We start from the raw sequence: 14,353 nt of genomic DNA on the forward strand, positions 1-14,353 counted from the left end.
GTCAGCCCTTGTAACGACACCCCTAGGCAGGGCGTCAGTGGGGCTTGAACCCAGGAGATCTAGAACAGGAGCCTCTGCTCCGCTAAGGCAGGGGCATGAATTGTTACGTGCAGTCTAGCCACTACAGGGGGACAAAGAGCCGTGCTGAATTCGCACGGGTTACGCGTGTGCCGGCTGGCTCGCTCTCCCTGTAGAATTGGGGTAACGATAGCGCCCCGTCACAGAGGAGGAGATCAGCTCGGGGGGGGTTGGTTCAAACGAAATTGTTCAGCACTGGTCCCGCGCAGCTCTCCTCCCCTGCCTACCCCCGAACCTTTTTGCAGCGGATCGGCTGTGCCATGTCCTGTATTAGTCCGGGTGACATCTCGGGGCAGATGTTCTAAGGCTCCCAGGACAGTTCAGCAGCCAGAGGAGGACGGCTAACTCTCATACGTGCCTTCAAAATCCCCCCCCCACATACACACCCCGGTTCTTTGAGGCAGGGCATTGTCTATTGTACCCCATCCGTCCAGCTCTGTGCTGAGCAGAAAGGGGGGGCTGGAAGGAGTGGGCTGAGCTGGCTCTGAGGCCGATTGCACTCAATGAGCAACGACTCACAGTGAAACTTGTCTTCGTGACAATCCGTTTTTAATTGTTCATTTGAAAAAGAAAATGGTGAATGTCCCTGCTGCACGGGCCTGGCCTCTGCCTCCCTGGGAACACTGGCTGGGATTTCCGAAAGCACAGAGAGGAGTGAGGGGCCCGAGACGCAGTGAAATTCCAAGGTAGGTGCAGGGCAGCTAACTTCCTGAGGTTCCTTTGAACCACCCCCATCCCCAAATCCTTTTAAAGTGGGGGTTAAGGTAGCTTGCTGAGGATCCTACAAACTGCAGGCAGAATCCATTCCCACAGCACATGGGAATCCAGTCCAGCTTCTCCATTATTCCCAGAGGCTCAGCAACCAGGGGAAGCCTCCCCACTTTATTGCTAACAACTTAATTGGGGGAGTTAATGCACCTCACCTGTGGGAGCCTGTGTTATCTCCCGGTCTGGATTTCCATGCCTGGCTGGAGTGGGATCTGCCTACAGCTCTGCAAGGGGATCTTTATTGTCTGGGTTGAGTTTCTGTCTGATCACACAGGACCATACCCAGTCCAGGCGGGCTAGCGGTCTCCGATGGGAAATGGTGCACCAAAATTAGTGGCATGGACGTGGCCCCCAGCAGACATCGGGGCAGCCAGGGAATGTGGCCGGCTGGGGATTAGGAGTGGCGCTCTATCCCGAGGATGAGCCCTCTGCAGCCAGAGACCCACAGGTGGCCACTGCACCCTGTGTTCAAGTACCACCCACTTAGAAATAACCCTGGTCCCAAGCTACTTGGTTCTCGACACAGGGCTAAGTCTTAGGAGAGCGGCCGGACACTCAGCAGTGACCTCTCCAGCTCGGGAAGGGGTGGGGTTTAGGGATCTGAAGGGGGTCCATGTCCAGTGGGTCAAGGCTGGAGGGATGGTGACTGCTCCTGTCTGTGCATGGAGCCATCAGGCTGGGTACGTTAGAGTGGGGGGGGAGGTGTCGGGGGGGTGGGAATCCTCAGACCCAGCATCCTCCAGCCAGGAAGGGTCGCACCGGGCCTGGCTCTGCAGTACTGCAGTCCAGGAGGAATCACCATCACCCCGACCCACTCGGAGCAGAGGGGATAGCCCGGACCCTGGAAACATCACCACGTCGCAGGGACAAACCAACCCCCTCAGGAGCGCCCAAGCGACGGACGCCAACGTCAAATCCCCCCCAAACCCGGGGAGGTCAGGGGTGATCGGAGGCTCAGAACTAGGAGGAGGACCTGGTTCCGAATCTGCAGCTTGGGACTGGAGTATTTGGAGCTCACTGCCCTGGGTCCCGTCCTCTCCCGGCGCTGTTCGCAGCACACACAGGCTCTGCCGGGGAGGCAGCCGAGGAGCTCCCGGCTGATGGAACAGGGTTGCGGCAGGGGGTGGCTGTCTCGCTGGAGGGCCTCAGTTCTTGGAAGCAGGCTGGTCGTAGATATGGTGGGTGTTGTATCGCTTCACTGTCACCGGGTCCTGCTTGCCCATGATCTCCACGCGCTCGGAAAGGTCCAAACTGCTGAAGGAAGGGTGGACAGTGGATCAGGGCAGAGCGAGGGGCTCCACAAAGGGTGCTCTAGGGAGTGGGGCGGGGCGAACCTAAGCCACTGGGTCAGATACAGTGAGATCTCTGCCCACTGCTGCGACTCCGGTACAAGTCAGTTTCTCTCCCCCGCCCACCCTTCCAGTTATCTCCAGTTCCCCCTCACTGGGCTGGGCTCTTTTGCTGACCCCAAGGACTGGGGCTCAGGATAAATCAGGGGGAGGTATGGGGTATCTCCGCACAGGTGAATAAGCACAGCACATGGGACGACCTTCACAGGCCGCATGCGGCTTCTCCCCTTACAGTGAATTCAGTCCAGATTTGAATCTTCATGAGAACACCTGGTTTTAACATCCCAGCCAAGACATGGTACCTCTCCCAGGCCACCGCAGCCTGCACTATTCTGGGGCAGGAGAGGAATTAATGAGCTGTGGGTCCAGAGCCAGGCGTGCTGAAATCAGATCCACACTGGCTGTGCTAACCACGGCAGACTCATCTCCCCGGCCCGGGGTGCATCTAGCCTGCAGTCCCAGGGGGTGATTTACCCCAGCCAGCTTTAACGGAGTTAGCTCAGGTCCTGGAGAGGCAATGCCTCAGCAGCCCAAGGTTCAGCGCAGGGTGTGTGAACCTGACGGGAGCCCTGGATAATTCCTGGCAGGACTAGCCCGTGCCGAGGCCGTGGCAGCGGTATCCAAGCAGGCTCAGGTACGGGAGCTCAAACTGCAATCGCACCCTGTGATTACAGTAGAGAGAGAACCTAAGAGCCCAAGACACAAGGCGTTGCCCGGCAGATGCCTGATGGGCCGAGTCCAGAGAAGCACCTGCTTAGAAAAGGGCTGGAAAGTCAAACCTGTCCCTGGCCGAGCTCATTCTGCAGAAGCTCACCTGTTCAGGTACCCTCCTCCGTTGGTTCAGCTGCTCCCCTACCCGCAGAGGGAGCGGGTGTGCTGGGACAAGGTTTGCAGTGGGGGTGCTGAAGGCGGAAACCATGCACTTGGGTTGTTATTACTGCTTCAAACCCGGGGGGGGGCAGCACCCCTAGTTCCAGCATCTACGACAGGGAGGGTCCCAGCTGGTGACCTTCCCCTGCTATGAGAGCATAGGGCTGGAGGGGGCTAGGGGAAGGATTGGGTGTGACAGAGAGGGGAAGGGAGGCCTCCCACGGTTCTGATCAGCACCCAGGCCCTGCCCATCCTCCCCCCCGGATGTGGAGCTCACCATCCATAGACCAGCGCGGCGATAAAGCAGGCCAGCAGGATGGCCAGGAGGATGGAGAGGATGGTGGTGATGACAATCATACCAGCGCTGTGCCTTCTGGGCCAGGTGTCAATGGGGGCAGGGTCCTTCCCTGGAAAAGAGAGTGGGGGGGAGGGGAAACAGTCAGTGGCAGGGACCCCCCTGGGCAGGAGGGGGAGACCCTGATGCGCTTAACTCCAAGCGCATGAATAACTCCCCTAATGGAGTGGGTGTCATGGGACCAGTCGTGCTTAAAGTTAAGAAGGAGGCAGGGTGGCCTAGTGGCTAAAGCACAGGACAGACTCAGGAGAGTTCTAGTCCCAGCTCTGTCACTGACCTGTTGGGTGACCTTAGGCAAGTCATTTCACCTCCCTGTGCCTCAGTTTCCCCATCTGTAGAATAAGGAGAATGACACTAGCTTCCTTTGTGCAGGGCTTTGAGATCTGCTGGGGAAAAGCCCTATACAAGAGGGGCATTATAAGTCAGAGCCAGGGCCATAGAGATGAACGCAGACATGTCCCATTCTAGCCATTTAGACTCTTCTGCGGCCCCGCTCACAGCTGCGTCTCAGCCCCTGATCCTCACAACACCCCTGTGCGGCAGGGCAGGACGATTATCCCCAGAGTTCAGGTGGGGACTGGGGCTCGGAGAGGCTGAGTGACTTGCCCGCGGTCACACATGGAGCCTGTGGCAGAGCTAGGAACGGAACCCAGCTCTCCCAAGTTTCAAGGCACCATTCTTCCCTCCCTCCAGACGCCCCTCCTCGTCTCGTGTGTCCGTGCCACTCCACCCGCTTCCCACAAAACCTCTCTGGCATGGCCGATTGCCGGGGCCAAACACGCCTCCCACCGGGGCCTGCTAATGCTTCACCGTCTCGGCCACATGCGGCGCGACCCTCTCCTTCCACTGCTGGCCTGGGGCAGTCAGAACCCTGGCACCACCTGCGTCTCGTGGCGGCTGAGCTGTACGGTCAGTTACCTGTTTTCAGCGTGATCGGGGCTGACCATTTTGTCTCGGCCTTGGGGCCAGTTGCTGGACTCATTGCAAGGAACTTCACTCTGGGAAGAGAGAAAAGGGAAGAGGACATGGAAATGCACAGGCTGGGGGCTCAAGGTAACAAGGGAGCACAGGAAGCAGCTGAGGAGAGGGAAGGGGTGAGCCTGTGGCAGGTTCTGTTCCCAGCAGTGCCAATCCCAAGCATGCAAAAATCAAGAGATGGGGGCAGGGGACTGAGCTCAACAGGCCTGATTCTTAGCTGGCACAAACTGGCATCGCTCTCTCGGAGTCACTAGGGTTACCCCAGTTTGCACCAGCTCCAGATCTGTCCCTGTACCCCATGAGGATCAGCCATCCCTGTGGGCAACGAGGAGAGGTAGATCAAGGAATGCCTTGGGAGCACAATGGGCCTAAAAGGTAAACAAACAGGAGCGCACAGTGGCAGACATGAAATTTGGGAGGTCTAAGCACCACGGATGCCCTCCAAATAGCACCGAAGTGACAGATGGGCTCTGGGCTGGCTCTGTGCAGAGGGGGAGGTTCTACAGGATTTCACTCCAGTACAGGAGTCATAGGACTGGAAGGGACCTCAAGAGGTCGTTTAGTCCAGTCCCCTGCACTCAAGGCAGGACTAAGTATTATCTAGACCATCCCTGACAGGTGTTTGTCTAACCTGCTCTTGCAAATCTCCAATGGTGGAGATTCCACAACCTCCCTAGGCAAGTTATTCCAGTGCTTCACCACCCTGAGAGAGTTAGGAAGTTTTTCCTAATGTCCAACCTAATCCACCCTTGCAGCAATGTAAGCCCATTGCTTCTTGTCCTATCCTCAGAGGTTAAGAACAATTTTTCTCCCTCCTCTATCATGTCCCCTCTCAGTCTTCTCTTCTCCAGACTAAACAAACCCAGTTTTTTTCCAATCTTCCCTCATAGGTCATGTTTTCTAGAACTTTCAACATTTTTGTTGCTCTTCTCTGGACTCTCTCCAATTTGTCCCCATCTTTCCTGAAAAGTGGCTGCCCCAAAACTGGACACAACACTCCAGTTGAGGCCTAATCAGCATGGAGCAGAGCAGATGAATTACTTCTGGTGTCTTGCTCACAACACATCCCAGAATGATGTTCACTTTTTTGCAACAGTGTTACACTGTTGACTCATATTTAGCTTGTGATCCACTATGATCCCCAGATCCCCTTTCCCCAGTACTCCTTCCTTGGCAGTCATTTCCCATTTTGCATGTGTGCAACTAATTGTTCCTGCCTAAGTGGACTACTTTGCATTTGTCCTTATTGAATTTCATCCTATTTACTTCAGACCATTTCTCCAGTTTGTCCTGCTCATTTTGAATTTTAATCCTATCCTCCAAAGCACTTGCAACCCTTCCCAGCTTGGTATTGTCCACAAACTTTATAAGTGTACTCTCTATGCCATTACCTAAATCACTGATGAAGATATTGAACAGACCCAGAACTGATCCCTGCAGGACCCCACTCATTATGCCCTTCCAGCATGACTGTGAACCACTGATAACTACTCTCTGGGAACGGTTTCCCAACCTGTTTTGCACCCACCTTATAGTAGCTCTATCTAGGTTGCATTTCCCTAGTTTATGAGAAGATCATGCGAGACAGTATCAAAAGCCTTACTAAAGTCAAGATATACCACATCTACCATGTCACCCCAGACTGACAGGGTAACAAGCCTTGTGGACTGGGGATGGGTCAACTGTGGGGCTGGAAGGGACCGCAAGAGGTCACATCCAGGCCACCCCTGCTTCTGAGGCAGGATGAAGCGTACCTAGATCTCTTGTGCTGCCCGGGGATTAGCACATGAACACGACAGCCCAGCCATTGCTGCTCACCTGTAGGGCCCTGGGCCAGGCAGGGGGCCATTGCAATCTGGTCTTGATGTGTCCAAAACGCACCCGGTTTCGTTCCCGACGCGCAGCACCGTGATCTGGCCCGAGCTCTTTTCACATGGATAGTTTAAGGAGGAGGTGCCCATGGTCATGTAATTGGGATTCTCTGGGAACTGCTGGAAGGCAGGGAGGCTTTGCAGGGAGGTGGGTCTGGTGAAACTGGATATCGCTGCAGGGACAACGGTGAAAAGCAAGTGAAATGTTTTAGTCCTGATTTACAACAGTGGGAGAAGAGACTTCAGTGGAGTCACTCTGGAGTGACACCTGCATAAGCTAGAGAAGACTTCTTCTGGCACCAATGGACTCTCTCCAGAGTTACAGAAACAATACAGATCAAACTGGGCTCCAAAGGGTTGGAGGAGTGGCAGTAGGAGAGGAGCCCCTGTTCCCAGCCTGGCCCGGATTCATGGGCCATCCCACCCTATAGGCCACTCAACATCTAGCCAGGTGGCAAGGACTGTCAGCCACTTCCCACCTTGGCTGGACTTGGCCCAGTGGGTATAAGGCAAAAGCCTCAGTCTAACCCCCTGAGCCATCCAGCCCTGAGACTGGCACACTTATTGCATGGAAAGGACATTTTCTTTTTTACACAACATAATTTATCTGTGGAACTCATTGCCACAGGAAATTATTGAGGCAGAGAGCCCAGTTAGGCTGGGGCAAAAATTGGCACCAGTAGGGACTCTAACGAGGGTGACACATGGAGAGAAAGCACCTGTTCTCCCAGCTTGATGCTATTGCACAATTAAGTGCCTGTTCTGAAGCTACTGGCTCTGGCAGGGAATGGCTCCAACGCACAGATCTGCCCCAGCCTGGGCAGAACCTTAGTGTCGTCGCTGAGAGCAGTCAGAGGCCAAAACGGAGCCCTCCTTCCTGCCAGAGTCTTGACTGCGCCTCCAGCCACCTTGGTGCCTCACCCCTGGATCAAGGCACTGTTTGCCCTTAGGGAGGGGCTGATTTTTCCATGCAGCGCAGGGTCATAGGGAACATGCCACAGGCAGCTCTGTGGGCCTGTGCCCCACCCGCCTGGCTCTGTCTGGGCCTTCTGCATCCCTGCAGGCCAGCACATGCCTTCCCCTGCAGCCTGCGCGGTCCCTTCTCCAGGGACATCCCCAGTTTCCAAGCAGAGGGGAGCTGGCTGCAGGAGCACAAGCAGGATCTCTAGCCAACAAGGGCTGTGCGGGGCAGGGTGGAGAGGCCCGTTTCGCCTCTCTGCCCATCGCCAGCCAGTCAGGGCTCCAGGGCAAGGGCAGGTTTCCCAGCGCCTTGGCCGAGCTGTGGAGTGGGGGCTCTGCAACGGCCTGATACACAGTGTACACTCAATACAAAGCCCCTGGGGCCACGTCAGTAGCCCCTGCAATCACAGAGCCCTTCTGCTGAGCCAAGCGCAGCCCGTGTGCGGGAATGACACCTACCGCGACTGAGGGAAACCACCAACCAGATCTCATCGGTGTCGCTAACAGTCTGGTTGAAGACACAGCGGGGCTGCTCCAGGACGAAGGTGGAAGAAGTGATGTTCCCTTCCAGCGCCAGGAGAGTGATTGCAGGCTCATAGTCAATGGTGAGGACTGCAGAAAGGCAAGGAGAGAGACCATGAGTCAGGCAGGCTGGTAGACAGCCACTTGCCTTCTGCTCTGAGCTGGCCGGTCACTGTGGGGGCAGAAATGCAGCTGCAGAAACGCAGGAGCAAACCTCGAGATGTCTCTGAAACTCGGGCTGCTGCTGCTGAATTGGGAAGGCAAGCGGATGACAGCGAGTGGGAGAGAGCATCACCTAGTGAGCAGAGCGCTGGAACGGAGGACAGCTGGGTTCTATTCCCAGCTCTGACCTGCTGGGTGACCTTGGGCAAGTCACTTCCGCCCTCTGTGCCTCACTTTCCCCATCTGCAAAATGGGGCTGAGGACACTGAACTCCTCTGTAAAGCGCTTTGAGATCTAGGGATGCAAAGTGCCAGATGAGGGGAAGGTGTAATTATGACTTTCCCGTGGTGGCTGCAATATGTGCTCTGCCATCTAAAAGTTTGCTTAAAAAAAAAAAAATCAAACGAAGTCTCCAGGCCCTCCAGTTTCAAATACAACCTTCCAGTTGTGACCCAGACATACAGTGATGCACTGACGTCTGCCCAAGGCCTGGGCTACACACACACAAACTGCAGCTAGAGGGGTTTCTAAATCAGGTGAATTAAAACACTGCCTCTCCTCTTAAACGGGATGAAGAGTGACTATTGATATAGCTTCATTTGGAAACAAGGCAATTTAGAAACCACTTGAGTGGAATTGCTGCAACTTGGGTTGCCCAGGCCTGAGTTTGCCATCAGCCTGAAACAGTGGCTCTGAGAGAGATGCAGACTGTCTCTATTAATTCCAAGGGGCTGTTCACTCTGAAGCCTAATGAAAACACGAGCATCCTACTGGGAGTGTGTGGGGGGGTCTCATTTGGCACTGTTAGTAGGTGGAGCTTGGCTTGTGGGTGGAGCTTGGGACAGTACAATTTTATATATATATGCCCCCTCAGCAGTAACTGCAATGAAGCTGGTGGCATTCCTCTGATGCAAGGGAAAAGACTATCAAGCTCAGTTACTTGGATTGTAAACTCTGGGGCTGGGACCATCTTTTTGTCTGGTGTTTGTACAGCACCTAGCACCTCACTGCTGATGCTGGGGGCCTGGGAGGCAGGACGCCTGAGCTCAGGAGGGGCACACGTACTGCAGGGCAGGGGCCATGCACACACCCAGAGAGGGAGCTAGATCAAGCCGTGTGACCTTGGGCGAGTCCCTTTCCCTCTTGGCGTCAGATTCCCCATCAGTAAAATGGGGATAGAACCAGCCACCTCTGGGCATGTGGGGAGGGTTAATCACAGAGTTTTGGCCGTGACCAGTGCTGGGGGTCATGACCTTATCATTAATGAGCAGGGAGAATGCACTGAAGGTTGACCAGACAAAATCGGGATGGGGTGGGGTTAATAGGCACCTATGTAAGACAAAGCCCCGAATATCGGGACCGTCCCTATAAAATTGGGACATCTGGTCACCCTAGACCTGCTCTCCCCCGCAGAAACCCCCATCCCACCTCCCCAGCCAGGGGGCGATTTGCTTCCGATACGGCAGAACTTTGAGCCTCACACGGATGTGTATTGAAGCACCCGTGGGTGCCTGACGCTCTGTGGTCTTGATTGTGTTCACACTAGCACCATATTCTGCAAATAGCTCCAACGCCGGTTCCGAGGCGTTCCCAGCTCCATCGCCCCCAGCCCCAGTATTCAGTCCCCCCAGAGCTCCCCTGCGTCGCCCTCCTCGCCAGACTGCGGCACCAGGCAGCATCCCCAAGACTCACCTTGGCCTCTCGCGGTGCAGGTGGTGGTGGCCAGCAGGAGTAGTGCCAGCAGGAGGGACATCCCGGCGGCAGGTGGTGGAGTGGGGCTCTTGGCGGCACGGTAATGCCGAGAGGATCACTGGCTGAATGGTCTCTGTGTCCCGGCCCCTGTGGGTCCCGCCTGTACCCTCCTCTCTCCTGGACACCTGCATTCTTCTCTTCTCCTCCGAGAGCTGACAGCAAACAGGTCGGGCCAGTTTCCTGGGGAGCGTTTGCTGTGCATGAGTGCGCACCGGGCTTGGCAGCGCCAGGGATGGGTGCTGAGCTGGGCATCGCTGGAGAGATCTGTCCTGTATCGCCCTCCCTGGGCCAGCTGCCTGGGGGCACCGATCTAACACAGCATACAGAGATCGGAGCCTGGCTCGCCCTTTAACACCAGGCCAGCGTCACGGCCGCATGCCCAGGCAAACCCAGGGAGTACTCAAGATGGCTTGCCCCAGCATGTCTCTCTCCCTTCTTACCAGTTATTAGCACCAGCCTCCTCTCTGCCCTTCCAAACAATCTCCCCTGACCATGGTGCAAGAGCCCACGCCCCCCAGCTCATCAGTGCTGCAGCCCGGATCGAGCCTCAGCTGCAAACACATATGGCCAGATTCTGATCTCTGTGACATGGGCACATATGTGAAGTAACTTCTCTCCCCTCAGTGCAGTTACTCCAGATTTAATCTGGTATAACTGAGGCACTTCAGTGTAAACACTACCTGCCCTTGACGTAAGTACTCCCTCTTCCCGAGAGGCAGTAGCTAGGGCAATGGAAGAATTCTTCCATCAACCTAGCCCTGTCTACACCAGGGGTTAGGTCGGCTTAACTCCAGCGCTTGGGTATGGGTTTTTCACCCTCTGAGCGACATCGCTGGGTCAACCAGGCTGGCGAGCAGCTGCGCACAGAACCCGATTCGGATCCCCCCTACCCTGGGTAAATCCACTGCAGCGGCATAGAACTGGGCAAGTGAGAGCAGATTCGATCCCGCTATGTCTGCGCCTCTTAATTCCTCTGCTCTTATTATATTGAATGCCGAGCAGAATTGAGGGGCTACCGTTTGCATGATGGTGGCAGGTTGCCCCGTAGTTGCAGGGTTTCTTGCATATCCCTCTGAAGCAGCTGCTGCTGGTGACTGTCGGAGGCAGGACGCTGGAAGACCTTTGGAGATGTCTCCACCTAAGGCTCAGAGAGGTGCTGGAGTCTCCCAGCTGCCCAGCAGGGCCCAGGCAGAATGCTCTCAGTGCAGAGGGCTCCTGTTCCTACGGACATACGGTACGTCCTGAGGATAAGGTGCTGAGTCCCCCAGTTCCCATTGCCTTGAAGGCACTTGGAAGTTGTGACAGGCAACGCTCCCTCTGGACGCCCCTCGTGCACAGCTGCTGCCCTCTACTCCCCCTGGTCTGGTTCTTGTATGAAGCCACTCCCAGGCCAGACAGCTTTAACCTAAGATTCCCCCTGTGAATTCCTCAGTCGCTAAATAGATCAATTCGTCTTTAGCCCCTTGAACTCCCCCTGAATTCAGGGGTCCCGCAGCCCTCCCTCTGGGACTGTGTGCCTCTCTGGATGTGGTCAGGGGTCCCACAACCCTCCCTTCCAGCCTGTATGCCTCTCTCGGCATGGTCTCCCTTCTCGGGTCGGAGTCCCGCAGCCCTCCCTCTGGGCCTATGTGCCTCTCTGGGTGCGGTCCTCGTTCTCAGAGGCAGGCTGCAGCCCTTGATCAGCGTCTCTGAGCTGGCCCCCCTTTGAATTCTCTCCTTCCCCTCCAGGCAGCCCCCTGTCTGCTCACCCTCTCTCCCTCCAGCTTGCTGCAGGCTTCTTTTACATCACTCGGCCTGAGCGTGATTTAGCCACAGGCCCTCGCTGTGATGATGTGCCCCACCTGGGGAGGAGCGCTGAGTGAGGGGCAGGTGGGGCTGGACCCATTACCTCTTAAAGGGGCTGGTCACCCTATAGCGGAGGGCCAAACTGGTGGCCCAGTGATAAGCCCCTGCAGTCCAGTCCTTTGTAATTGACCTCATCAGGAGCGGAGTCAGAAAACTCCCTGCCCGTGTCGGAGGGATTCAGAAGAAAACAGCCTGGATCTGTGCCAGGCCCATCCCTCTGCAGCAGGCGGGGTGTGTGTGTGTGTGAAAACAAACCCTGGGTGCCAGACACCTGTGGGGGGAGAAGACTGTAACTGACAAGCCTGATCAGCCCAGCCTGTGGCTGGCGAGGATGGCGGCTAATGGCTAGGGTGCTCCTTTCCTAAGTGGCAGGGACTGGAGCTTACGATCTGGCCGGGTGAGAGACGAGCCGGGCCAGATCTGCACCCAAAGCTTCAGACCCGTCGGGTCACGCGTAAGGAACCGTTTTCCTCCAGGTGCCTCCGGCTAACCAGGAGGAAGGAAGTTCCTAGGGTCTCGTTGGCCGAGCTGGGAATCTGGTACCAAAGCCTGTTTTCGTCAGATTCCCAGCACGGTTTCTAGGGCACAGCGGTCCCGGTGAGCATCCCCTCGCTGTTCACGTAACCGAAGCGATACGCTGACTGTACAGAAAACATGGGAGAGGTTCCCGAGCCCGGGACCAGCTTTCAGCCACAGGAACGCCGGTATTAACCAGCAGTCATCGCTGTGATGAAATAAGGCCCCTCACGCCCTGTCACGGAGTGTGGGGGAGTCAGGGCCCTGTACCCCTTCACTTCCTGCAATTCACCTTTGACTTTCAGCCAGCCAGTAAAACAGAAGGTGTATTAGATGACAGGAACACAGTCCAAAACAGAGCTTGTAGATATAGGAAACAGGACCCCTCAGTCAGGTCCATCTTTGGGGGGCGGAGGGAAGGGGAGGGAGCCCAGATCCCCATCTGGACCTCCTTCCATTTCCCTAGCCAGCTTCAAATTGACCCCCTCCAGCAGTCTCCCCCCAGCCACACCCCCTGGCTCCTTCTCCAGCCTTTGTCCCTTTCCCGGGCCGGGGGCCACCTGATCTCTTTGTTCTCCAACACCTTCAGCTCGCACCTTGCAGGGGAGGGGCCCAGGCCACCAGTTGCCAGGAGACAGGGTGTCGGCCATTCTCTGTGCAGACAGCATCACATTGGCCCTCTGCTCTGCAACAATCACGCCCCCTTATTCCAGCCCCTAGATACTTAAGAAAGGCACAGGGGAAACTGAGGCACCCACACAGTATTCAAAGAAAACATTCCCACTTTGTCACACGCTCCACCCACGCTCCCAGTGCTTGCGTGACCCACTGCTGAGTGTGTGTTGGGGGTCCCGCTTGGTGCTTCAGCCACAGGGGATCTGAGCCTGTGACCATCCCAGCTCATACGAGCAGCCCCTGCCTTTAGCTCAGGGTGGCCGTGAAGAAGAGCTCAGTGTAAGCACCACAGCTGGTCCCTCTCACCCGCAGAAGCTGACCCAGTAAAAGGCATTAGCACTGAACTCAATGAGACAAGGTGGGTGTGGTCGTTGCCCCCCTCCCTGTGCATTCCCCTGCTCGGGTCACTGAGCGCGTGAGCAAAGCTGACAGGCGTCTCCCTTCCCAGCCCCTGGCGAACCCACACAGTGCTGGAGCAGTGAGGGACACACCTGACCACGAGTGCACCTGTCCGCAGTGGGCTGGGCTGTTCCAACAGGGCCTGACTCATCTGCTGTCATACCATGGTGGGGCAGGGCTACTTAGGCGCCGGCATGTAACAGCACCGGACCGTGCTCTCGCACCCCTGGGAGGGGAGCCCTGTGGCTGCTCCCATCTCTGATACACTCCAGGCTAGGGATGGGGGGAAGCAGCACCTCCCCCTGGGCTCACAGGACTGGAGCAGTTATCTGGCCCTGGGAAGGATCAGGTTTGTATTGGTGAACGTCGATTTTGCCACAGGCGCACACGCAAATGGAGGAGAAAAGGTTTCCGGTGCTACTAATGGAAACGTACAGCCAGGCCCAGTAAGACACCCGCTGCTGGAGACCTTCTTGGAGCTCGGGTTAAGGCCGTTGACGTTGTCTCTTTCCACAAGTGATGCGGACCGATGCAGCTGATGAAGTGAGCTGTAGCCCCCGAAAGCTTATGCTCAAACAAATTTGTTAGTCTCTAAGGTGCCACAAGTACTCCTTTTCTTTTTGTGTTTTAAGGGTTATAAAAGCTTTAGCATCTCAGCGGCTACAGCCATTAAATAATTATTGTCTGGACCACGCTTCCCGTTGTCTGATCCCTGTCCCCTAATTTCCTGCAACTGGGAAAATTTGAATCGATCAATGTTGAAAAAAATGCTTGAAAATAAACATTGAGCTTATCTGCTGACATGATAAAGAAATGCAGATTGAATTCTGCTCTGGCCTACCCATGTGGCTAGTGGCATGGTGCACCTGGTTGCTTAGTTCTCGGAGCTGAGTAACTGGTCACCGACTAACGGTCGGAAGAGCAGAAAGCAACTAGAGATATACACTCGGGGAGGGAGGGAGAGAGGGGGCGTAGGGTCAATATGGGGGCTGCTGGCCCAGGATAGCTGGGTTTATTAGAGGATTGCTGTTTAGGGCTACAGGCCAGATGCGAATGTGTGTATGTGCATGGGTTTGATGTATGTACGGGTTTGAGTGTGTCCATGCATTGTGTGTGTGTGTCTGTGCATGGCTGTGTGTGTAAGAAGCTGAAGAATTTCTCTGAGCCTGGGTAAGCCCCACTCGTGACATGATCACACCCCAGGCCCAGGGAGCGACTCCCCAGCCCCAGGGAGCCTCTGCTCACAGGATGGG

At 55.9% G+C, this 14,353-nt stretch overlaps 1 protein-coding gene across 1 annotated transcript; it reads right to left on the reverse strand.

The window, feature by feature from the left end:
• Window positions 1-1,570: 1,570 nt before the first annotated feature.
• LOC140899765 (uroplakin-3b) lies at window positions 1,571-10,279 on the reverse strand. Its single transcript, XM_073315796.2, has 6 exons — window positions 9,606-10,279; window positions 7,689-7,841; window positions 6,217-6,442; window positions 4,339-4,418; window positions 3,343-3,472; window positions 1,571-2,097 (listed from the first exon to the last, which is right to left on the reverse strand). Exons 1-6 carry the CDS (start codon window positions 9,664-9,666, stop codon window positions 1,992-1,994), a joined length of 756 nt encoding a protein of 251 aa, XP_073171897.1. The 5' UTR covers window positions 9,667-10,279; the 3' UTR covers window positions 1,571-1,991.
• Between the last annotated feature and the right edge of the window lie 4,074 nt (window positions 10,280-14,353).

The sequence above is a fragment of the Lepidochelys kempii genome, chromosome 17 (assembly GCF_965140285.1).
Source record: "Lepidochelys kempii isolate rLepKem1 chromosome 17, rLepKem1.hap1, whole genome shotgun sequence".
NCBI lineage: Eukaryota > Metazoa > Chordata > Testudines > Cheloniidae > Lepidochelys > Lepidochelys kempii.

What these genes read in the sequence shown, in the direction of transcription:
- LOC140899765 (XM_073315796.2), bottom strand. Translation starts at nt 9,666, where the DNA reads ATGTCCCTCCTGCTGGCACTACTCCTGCTGGCCACCACCACCTGCACC. An exon ending in CCTGGCCCAGGGCCCTACAG is followed by an intron (nt 4,419 to 6,216) that starts GTGAGCAGCAAT and finishes CTCTCTTCCCAG; the next exon opens with AGTGAAGTTCCTTGCAATGA. An exon ending in GCCGCGCTGGTCTATGGATG is followed by an intron (nt 2,098 to 3,342) that starts GTGAGCTCCACA and finishes TTCCTTCAGCAG; the next exon opens with TTTGGACCTTTCCGAGCGCG.